General features: G+C 29.5%; 1 protein-coding gene across 1 annotated transcript in view; it reads left to right on the top strand.

Moving 5' to 3' along the window:
- Nucleotides 1-6661, top strand: part of LOC106666893 (calcium/calmodulin-dependent protein kinase type 1) — a 36157-nt gene extending 29496 nt beyond the window's left edge. Inside the window, exons 5-9 of the mRNA XM_014394419.2 lie at nucleotides 505-628; nucleotides 660-800; nucleotides 867-993; nucleotides 6214-6301; nucleotides 6365-6661. Coding sequence (XP_014249905.1) covers nucleotides 505-628; nucleotides 660-800; nucleotides 867-993; nucleotides 6214-6301; nucleotides 6365-6475 — 591 coding nt within the window. The 3' untranslated portion in view covers nucleotides 6476-6661. The remainder of the gene's footprint in view (nucleotides 1-504; nucleotides 629-659; nucleotides 801-866; nucleotides 994-6213; nucleotides 6302-6364) is intronic.
- Nucleotides 6662-11280: the final 4619 nt, after the last annotated feature.

The raw sequence follows: 11280 nt of genomic DNA on the forward strand, positions 1-11280 counted from the left end.
TAAAATTGAATTGTTAATAATTTTAAACGGTGTTTTTTCTCTTTCACCCTAATATTTAGTTTCCTTTTAGTACTGTTGAAAATTATTGGAACTTCTGCACTATCTTTTTTTTCAACACTGGCCGAACTACATTTTTATCAGAATGCACTTAACTTTAAAGTTTGGAAGTAAGTCCTGGATGTTTTTGTGAAAAAATGACTAATATAGTTTGACTAAATATTCAATTTTCTGTTTAAAGTAACAATTGTTTTTAAGCTCACATTGGTTGTAGGATATAACAGTGTCCTTTTTTTTAAATTAATTTAATTATAAAAGTGTGAGATGGTGATGACCTTTATTTAACAAAGTGTAAAATTATAATGAATCACTACTATATGGCAAGTTTTTAGTTTTGATAGTGTGATTAGGGTTTTTTATTTAAAATATGTGTCTAATAAATTGTGTAGAATAACGGTCATGACTGACATAATACTAAAAGTAAATTAAACATTTCTCTATTTCCAGCCAGAAAATTTACTCTACTACAGCCCAGACGAAGATAGCAAAATAATGATAAGCGATTTTGGCTTGTCTAAAATGGAAGATTCTGGAATAATGGCCACAGCATGTGGAACACCGGGCTATGTCGGTTAGTCAANATTCAAAGCCTGTGTTTCCAGCTCCAGAGGTTTTGGCTCAAAAGCCATATGGAAAGGCTGTCGATGTTTGGAGCATTGGTGTGATATCATACATATTGTTATGCGGCTATCCACCATTTTATGATGAAAACGATGTCAATCTTTTCACTCAAATCCTTAAAGGTATTTAGTTTAGAAAAAAAAAACCTTTCAGTTGTTAGAAAGTTTAATTGAAATATTTAATTATAGGAGAGTTTGAATTTGATTCTCCTTACTGGGATGATATAAGTGATTTTGCGAAGGATTTCATCAAGAAATTGATGTGTGTTGAAGTTAGTAAGAGATTCACCTGTAAACAAGCGCTTCAACATCCATGGTGAGTGACATTCTTTCATTTTAATTTTTTTAATATATTTTATTCAAAACTGAGAAATCTTTAAGTTTTTTTGTAAAAATAAAAAGGATAAGCGATGTCAATTTTAATTTTTTTTCATGGGATGAATGATTATTTCTCAAAATTTATTGTATTGCATAAGTTTATATTATATTAAGAAACAAAAACTGCAAATCAGAAAGCATCTTGTTCAGTTAATCCATCTTAATTTAAAATTATAAAGCTATTATTTGCAAGTAATGTACCTGCAGTACATTATTTGTTGGTAATGGTGGAGAGATTTTTGTTTAATTTTAAGATTGTCTTCAAGATCCCCCTCTAGGTACTCCTAGGTGAGTGTATGCATGAGTGTCCGTGATCTGATTGTTCCCTTAGTCTCAGACTTTGTACTGGTCTCCTCAATATCCATTTTTATTTAGTGCAATTTTCGATTTTATGTTTGGTGAGAGGCCTTCAGTTCATGTGGAGAGTTTTGCATGATTGTCTCCGTCTTTCATTAATCTTAGTCTAGGAAAAACGGTTTTGCTATTATGTTATAATATCTCGGTAATCTAACTTTCAAAATAGTTTTAACATTCTTAAATAAACTATTATTATTATTATTTTTTTTAAATTTGCCTTTTCTGAACTATTTATGAATGATTCTTCCATCAATGCTGCATCCTTTTTTGGACATTGTAGGGAAATTATTGTTCGAAAATTGTGAGATGTGGTCTGGTGTGATGTAGGTTTCAGAAAAATATTTTCTTTATCATGCCAACGTTTTGATCTTTATTGAGATCATCTTCAGGGCCTGGGATTTACAAACATTGTTTAAATTTAACAAATACATGTAGGATATGGAAACAAGTGAATTTATACAATGCAAAAAAATATTTTTTATATTCAATCAAAGTATTTCTACTCACTTAAAGTTTGTTTTCTGCGTAATTGTGACATTCTTGCGTGTCGTGTTGAGAGTGCCAGTGAGATATTGCTGTTTTATGTTTATATATGTTGGATTTTGAAAGGGTGGGGAAGAAAGTCGATATAGAAAGACATTTTTGTATAAGGAGTCAGCTTCTTTGAGGTGAAAAGAGATGACGATGGGAAAAAATGTTGGTAATGGTTCGACCAAATTATCCTTTCAGGAATATATAGACGGGGATAAATAGGAAAAGGAAAGCTAAATTGTTGAAAAATTAGACTATGTAAAAATGTTTGGTGTGTGGAATGTAATGAATGTTTTACATGTTATATTATGTTTTGTGTGATGAGATGATATATGTATGTTATCTATATTGAATTTGATTAATTATATTGGCGTAGCTGCGACTGAGTTTACATGTGTCTGTTCTGTAATTGATGCTGTGTTTATCTCTGTTGATGTAAACCATTTCTAAAAAGTTACGTTTATGTTTGTTTTGTTCTGTGTGTAATATTTTTGGATTGTTGAAGTCGAAATTGTGTTTGTGTTCAAAATGGTGGGTTGTGAGTGCTGTAGGATTTTGCTTGGGTTTTTTTTTTGCATAGATATGTTTCTTTTTCTCTCTTACCCAGATATTGGGATGTAAGATTGATGTAAGTTGCTGGACAGTTTTAAACATTTGATTTTGTAGATTACGTCAGATTTATTGGTTATTGGTGTGGGATCTTTAATTTTGGAAAAAAGTGTTTGAATTGTTTTATAATTTTTGAAAGCTGTGTGTGGTGATTAGTGACGGTTAATCATTCAGAGATCGTGAGATGCAGACCGCATCTCTGAAAAATCATTTTTGAAAGCTATTTTGAAGTTATCGGACGAGAGAAATGTGTTTAGTTTATGTGATAGGCCTTGAATAAATGGCATGGATATGTATGCTGGTTTGTTTGTATTTGATAGATTTGATGTAGTATTATTAGTAATAGTGGATGGTGTTAGTGTTGAATTGTAGTTGTTGATTATTCTGTTGATTATGTGTTTAGGGTAGTGATTGTTATGTAGGATATGTTTGTATTTCTTCCTGTTTTTGTGGTGAAAAGAAGGGTAATAATTCTGTGCAATAACCCTTTGGCCGTGTTTATTATTGTATGGAGGGAATGGTGTGATGTAAAGTTGAAGTAGTGTTCTGTGTTTCTTAGTTTTTGATACCAGTCTGTGATTAATGTTCCATCTGGTTGTTTTATTACGAGTGTATCTAAAAATGGTATTGTTTTGTTGTTTTCGATTTCATGTGTGAATTGTAGGCATGGGTGAAAGCTATTAAATGTATCTAATGTAGTTTGAATTTGATCTGTGGGAACTGCTGTCGTATTATCATCTACGTATTTAGTGAGGAAGAGTAATATGAAAGGAAGTTGTGGTATAACTGTGTTTAATAGATGTGACATAATTATATCTGCAAGTATTGGGCCTAAGTTGCAACCCATGGCTATGCCAAATAGTTGTTTGTAAAATTGATTGTTGTATGTAAAATATCCATTAACACAGCAGTGTTGGACCATTGCTATGAACGTGTTCTTTGATAGGCTTGTGTGTGGTGTTACGTTGGGACATTTACGTTAATAATGTTCAGTGTTGTGTCTATTGGGATGTTGGTAAACAATAATGAAACATCTAGGGATATGAGAGAGTAGTGTGAGGGGATGTGAATATTATTCATTTTGTTAATGAAATGAAATGAATCTTCTATGTTATATGTGTTATCTGTAGTGTTCGGGTTTATGTGTTTTTACAGATTCTTATAGTTTCAGGGGCGTTGGTGATTTATTTTGAAGTGATTTGTAGGTGTATATGTCAATTTATTTTTGTTTAAGTGTTTCTTGGAGAATTTTGTTTGTCTGTTTGATGAGAGAAGGGGTAGGGTCTGATTTGATTGTGCTGTATGTGTTTATGTCGTTGATAATTTTGCTAATTTTTTCCTTGTACGTTTGTTTTGTTTTATCAGCAGAAAGAATGAGTATGTCAGGATTATTTTTGAGAAAATTGGTTTGGGTGTTGAGATATATTGTGTGGATTTGTAGTGAGGTGTTGAAAGTGATTTGTTATTGTGTTAATGAATTTTGATCGTGTTATGTCTTTTTCTTCTTCTGTTTTTGTGGACTTTTGGATTACATATCAGTAATTAATTTAGCTGTTGGAAAATCTGTTTTGTTGTAAGGAATGGAATGTTTGGGACCAAGTGATAGGAAGTTTTGGATTTCTGGAGGAATGTTAGTTTTTGTTAGGTTTAGAAACCATTTGTTTGTGTTAACAGGTGTTTGTTTGTTGATTAAGTTGTTCAAGAAAATGTTTTTCTGAAACCTACATCACACCCCAGACCGCATCTCACGATTTCCGAATAATCATCGACTAACAGTCACTAATCACCACACATTATAGGGAAATTAAATTTGTTTTGCCACATGGTTATCTTCTGTTAAATACTACAGCATTATTGAAACTATCTGGTTTAACTTTTTCAAGGATATGATTTGTTTTAATCTGACAAGAGGTATGGGATAACTGATTTCAATGAAACTTTTGGTGATACTAGGTAGAAACATATTAGACATTTATCCGAGCATTTTCAATTGAGCTTAGGAGCGAAGAAACAAAAAACATTAATATCTCACTAACACTCTTAACACGACACACAAAACATATTTGCACAGAAAATACACTTTGAGTGAGTACAAATACTTTGATTAAATCTAAAATTTCTATATTGTGTATATCATTGTATAAATTCATATTGTTTATAAATCCCAGACTCTGAAGATCATCTCAATAAAGATCGAAATGTTGGCACGATAAAGAAAATGTTTTTCTTAACCTACATCACGACTGTACATACTACAAAGAGTAGTAATTTCATTTTAATGGACAATTTCTTCAATTTCAACAATACAATATAAAGAATTCGATTATTGAGAGTGTAGATTTAAATAAAAAAATAACAATTTATCTAGATACGAAAAAAAAAGAAGAAAAACACTCAGTAATTAGAGGCCACATAGTTTATAATTAGAGGCCTTATTTGTAAGATAAGTGTTCTGATAAATGTTAGCAAAAAGGATATACAATTGCATACAAATGCAGGCATTGTGCCAGGCGGCATGCGACAAACAATTTATTAAATTATGAACAAAATGATGTAATTTGATTTTTATTTATGTAATAAACATAAACACAATTATTATTAGTTTATAAGAAATTGTTAACAAGAAAAAATATACAGTGACTAATTTATTGATATAATTCCTGTCCAATTATGGCTTGTCGGTTAATTAATCCCAGGGTACTATTCAATTTATTGTTGTTCTTTATTTGCTGCATTATACCACTTATAAATTTATAGACCCAGATGGTACCTTATACATAACAATTATTATAGACACTTCTAACAATATATTTGGAGCAATTTTCTGGGTATCCACATACCGTGGAAAGTCCACTTTTTCCAACAAAACCAAACACTTTGCTTGGTCCTCTTTGCACACTTCTCTTGGTATTAGAATTGCCTTACTGTAAACAGGCTGTTATTAGACATTCACAAAGGATATGTGCCAGTGTCTCTGGTCTGTCTTGACAGAGTAGTCTTTGCCCATTTTTAGGTAGTAGTACAAGAGACTATACTGTTGAAAATCCTGCCTGCTGAGAGAGAGGTGTTTTCTATCTTCCTTTAAAAAGAACAAAAAACTTTCCTTGTGGTTTTCCCCACTGCTTGAATTTTGTTCTCACTTGATTACCTATTGAGAATAGTGTGAGAAACGTATTTTGGTTTGACTCCCTTGACCACAACACCTAAAAGGTAGTTCAACATTGTCCATCTGTAAGACAGGAATTACTTTACTTTTGGGACTGTGGTGGCCAGGTGGTTAGGGTGTCCAACTTGTATTATCACCCTAACGGTGGTGGTTGGTCAAATCCCAGCACAGACCATGACTTATTAATTGAGAATAGTATGAAAAATGAATTCTCAAGTGGTGGTTTCGTTTTTTCTCTTTTTTTCGGTGAAGAATGTTTATATGTGCAAAATTTTTTATTAATTAGCATAAACCAGCTTGTTAGTATCTTATTTTATGTTTTGTCATCTTTATACATAAATTTCATAATGTACTTAATCCAATTTTAACAATTTTGTGTGATGTAAAGGTTAAATGAAAATTTGTTTTTTTAAGATAGTGGAGTGGCTTATTATAAAGCTCTGGATGCTTGTTTAGTAATGAATTTCTTTTTTTCTTCTGTTGTTTTGATAATAGGATATCCGGCAATGCAGCTAGCAATAAAAACATTCACGGTACAGTTTCAGAACAGTTGAAGAAAAACTTTGCCAAATCCAAATGGAAGGTTTGTACAATATACAATGCTCAAATTTTTCTAAATTTTTAAATTTCTGATTGCTATTTTCAGCAAGCCTATCACGCAGCAACAGTTATCAGACAAATGCAAAAGATGGCATTGGGGAGTGGAGCAGCGGGTTCAAATATTTCTGACCATTCTTATAACGGGACATCTCAGTAGATCCATCTTCTTGTCATTTTCAATTAGTTTTGTAAGGGAGTTTTATCAAAAAATGATTGTAATTAACTGTTTTATTATCAATAATACATATCGTTTTAGATGGGATAATTTAAATGTCATATTTATTTAGTTTTGCGGAATAATTTTTATTGTTATTACCAAGGGTATCAAAAAAAGGGTTTTTATATTCTTATATTAAAAAAATTGTCTATTTCTTATATCGTGTTATTGTTAATTAATTTTTAAAACAATAATAATCATATTTTTCCCATTTTCTATGCCTCTTGGTGCAATCAAAGTTGGAATTGCATGCACAAATGAGTGGTAATATTGGAGAAAATGTATATATATATAAACTACTCAATAAAAATATATAAAGAATTGGTACATATACACCATTGCAGCCTGAAACAAAAGTGTTAAGTTAGAAGAGAAATATTTCAAAATAAACTTTTAACAGTTTCTTTTAGGGCTTGTTTATTATAAACATATAGCTTTTCAACATATAAATGAATCAATTCATAGTTTATTATAGTCTTAGATAACTTTGTATCGATTTTAAATTCAAATATCACCAGTTTAAAATGAGACAAATGGAAATTTTTTGAGATCCATTGCTAATGAAGCTTGACAAATTTACCGCAAGACTTTTTTTAACATTTTGCCACACAGTTTTTCAGCTTTTGTAAAGTTTCGTTAATAAAATTGAAATAACAGTTCTGGAGTCTCTTCTTTCAAATTAAAGACCATCACAAATACAGATGTTAGTTTTATCTCTTTTTTTTTCTATTTTGCTTTCTCATTTATGAGTTCATCAAATACATTTGTATAAAATTGCTTATTAAAAATTCAGTTTGACAATACACTGTTTTAATCCAATGATTTTAATTAAATTTCGAACATATTCTATTCAATTCAGTTCTTCCTCTAAAGTTTCAAAATACTATCATTATAGAATGTACTAAATATAATGTTGCACTTTACTGTGATAAAAAAAAATAGTGATATGTTTTATCTTGGCAAGTGATGTGAACTAAGATTTGGCAGTATCTACTATGACGTTATTTTTTCAATGTCCAAAAAAAAAAATCCAAGGTTGTTTGAAATAAGCTGTGTTAATTATTAAAAAAAGTTCCTGTCTTAATGTTTTTTGGTTGTTCGGGTGTTCTTGATAATCTCATACAATAGAAGTCAGTTTCAACCTTGATGTGGTAATAATTTTAAATATGTATATATTTTTTTATAGGCGTCTTTTTTGCTGATAGATTTTTTGATACTTTGATATTTGTACAGATAATAGTTTTTGCTTTGTGATCTTTGTTTTTTTTTTTATTGGGAAAACAGGTTTGTACTTTAATGTGACAATTTGTAACTCAAACGTGATAAGATGGTGTCAAAATTAAAACAAAAATTAGATTCTCACTAGTTTACTTTTGAAAAACCATTCGTTATAATTTTTAAAACTTTGCTCAATTCACCACTTTTTTTATGTTTTAATTGTCGATTAGAGAGTAATTTTGTAAATGGTTACTTGCTCATGTTTATGTTCTGTTGGCTTTAATTTAAATTAATGTTTAAATGGCACTACAATCGCATAAAAATATAGAACAAATTGATGCCTGTTCTTATTTTCTCTTAATGTGGCCTAAATCATGTAATTTATAAAAGTGTATCAAGGAAGTGCCATTAAAAAAATATACATATAAAAAATGAAAAATAATGGTGTAAATGTACCAAAATTAACAAATGTCTACTCTCATTTTTAATTATTATTTTCAAATTTATTTGTTTTGAAAATATTTTAATCTTCCAACGCTATGACTAAAAAAAAAAAAAAATGAAAGTGTGATAAATCAATTTTTTTCTATTTTGCTAATTATACAATTTATAATTCTTATGCCTGACAAAGATTGTGTAGGGTTATTGTTATATTTTGATGACTAATGTTTTGAAAACTTTTGTATATATTTTATTTTTTGAAATAATTAATGTTTTAAATAAAAAGAGAAAAAAATAAAAAACTTTAAAATTACTATGAGTATGTAGTATACTATATTATTATATACGTAATATATTATGTATATAATATATATAAACTTTATGTAAGTCTATTGTTATAAAATTGAAATAAGTCTATTGTTATAGTTTTGCTAATAAACAAATTTAAATTTATTACCAAATTTCAAATGAAGTGAAACAGTAAATTCAATACAATTAGTTAATTTTACTTAGTTGTTGTATGCAAAATTTTTAATCTCAAAACAGTAGACTTGCTATTATTGTTTAACTCGTAAACTATTAACTGACAGATTTAACAACTTCCACAACAGGAAAACTAATTATGTTTTCTTTTGGTCAGAAAATTTGTATGTACGATAAAAATTACTGTGTATATATTGTTCTGAAAAAAGGGTGTAAAACCCTTCTTAGAAAAAAAAGTTACTGTTAAATGTAACTCTAACCTTTCTTAACCAGGTTCGATGACGTTTGATGAATTTTGAACATTAATTTACTGAATATTTTTAACAACAAAAAATTATACTTTGATAAATGCAGTGTGATTTGCTGTCAATTCAGTCATTGTTGTATACTTGTTTTATAAAGACTGGTGCTTACACATTTTTATAGGTTAAACACCACTAATGCCAAGCACTGTATATATTATATATATCCATAGAGAACTGTCCATTTCTCTGAAGATTAATTTGCTGTAATCGCTTTTTGCTATCGAAAAAAAAAGTTAATATTATTGTAATAATATATTTTTGGTTATGTGATAACGAGGCCGTATTTTCATTAAATTATTGTTTTATTTATTTATTTGTTAGCATTGATATATTTAAATGGGAAAGTAGTCACATAAATTCTAATTACAAGCTATTGCAATATATGGCATAAAAAAACTTTTGTCCTTTTTCTTCTCTTGAAATGCCAAACTTTAACAAAGCTTGAAAGTTTATGTAATTGCTTTCTTCATATGTTGACACTAATAAGATTATATAAAACGTTGTTGAACTATTGTACAAAAATAAATATATTTAAAAAATTGTTACTTATAAAGTCAATGTACTGTTAAAAAATTATGAAAACTGTTAAGTATACACTTGGAAAAATATTTGGTTAACTTGGATATTGTACTTGAAAAAAAAAATATATATATGTAACCGTTATGGTGTTTATCTTTGGAATTATTTGGTGTTTCTCTTGCTTTCACCTTGTAAAAGATATATATATATATTATTAAATATATATCTTATTTTCTATTCTTTACAAAAAAAATCTGATATGTAACCTAATCTTAATCCTAACCCGACCTAACCTCACCTTAACCCAATTAACTAATGACTTCCCATTAACAAAAAAATCAAGTAACCAGCCCAAAAACATATCCAAATGAAAATCTAATTTAAATCTGCATTTAAACTCATATATTTTCTCCGTTTCACAAAAATAACATTGTGGCAGGTATGCTACCTAACCCTAAAAAACCTAACCTAACCTTACTCCAGCCCTACCTAATTTAACTCACTTTGTCTAACCCTATCCAAAACCTAACCTTAATCCAACCCTACTTAACAAATAATCTAACCCTATCTAACAAAACTCATGCACATTCCCTGATAACGAAAAAAAAAGTCAAATACAAAAATGCAACATTCCAGCTTAAAAACATATCTGTTAAAATCTAATTTAAATCTGCATTTAAACTCAAATATTTTCTCTGTTTCATGAAAAAATCATTGCATGACAGATATTTTACCTAACCCTACCTATCTAATCTTAATCCAACCCTACTTAACATAACTCACTAACCCTATCTTACCAAACCCATGCATACTCCCCGGCAACGAAATAAATCGTCACAAAAAATAAAGCATCGATAGGGATTTTTAATTATATGTTGATATATCTTTTTTGGGATAGGATCGACTTAATCAATATATCGTCAAAAATATATCAATATATTTAATTTTAGGTACATTACGACTATTTTATAATATCCATGTAATAGTAACAGTAAAAATATACTAATGATCATGAATAATTACATAATTTTTATTAAGTAGTTTCTTTGTTTCTTGGAAAATCATTAAATGATGTATACGTATTCTCACCTATGCCTAACTATAAGTCTAACCCTAACTATTCTAAACCTAACCTAACCCAAACCATGTACACCTCCAGTAACATGAATGTGGTCACACAAAAAAATTGTGCATCCATGTTGCATGCAAAAACACATCCATGTTGCATGCAAAAACACATCCATGTTAAAAAGTAAGTGTTGGTGCAACGTTTGTTCTCTAGGAAATGAAACTCAAGAATAAATAATTTACGAGTACCATCTGGCCCCATGCTGGGAGTAGAATTTAGGGGCTTTCTACTTGAGCCACATTACATTTAATTAAATCCATTACAGTTCGTGGTCTGATTGATCAATTAACATTTTTCAATAATTAATATATTTATGAAAGTTATTGGTCGAGATAAAAAAAGTCAGTGTCACGAGCGGGATTCGAACCCACGATCTTTGGCTAAATACACCACTGCTCTACCATTTGAGTTATCGTAACTTCGATCCACTTGGACACTAACTTCCCATCTTAACCTCACTTCTCGAATTTTCCCTCCTTTTTGCCATTTTTCAAATGTCATGTAATCTATTTGATTCTCGGCTACAAATGAAATGACCACAGAGAGCTTTCGTGAAGATATGCTTCAATTGAATTATTAAATCCATTACAGTTCGTGGCCCAATTGACCAATTAATATTTTTCAATTAATTAATATTTTTATGAAAGGTA

This window comes from Cimex lectularius, unplaced genomic scaffold (assembly GCF_000648675.2).
Source record: "Cimex lectularius strain Harlan isolate CLEC.00 unplaced genomic scaffold, Clec_2.1 scaffold115, whole genome shotgun sequence".
Lineage (NCBI taxonomy): Eukaryota > Metazoa > Arthropoda > Insecta > Hemiptera > Cimicidae > Cimex > Cimex lectularius.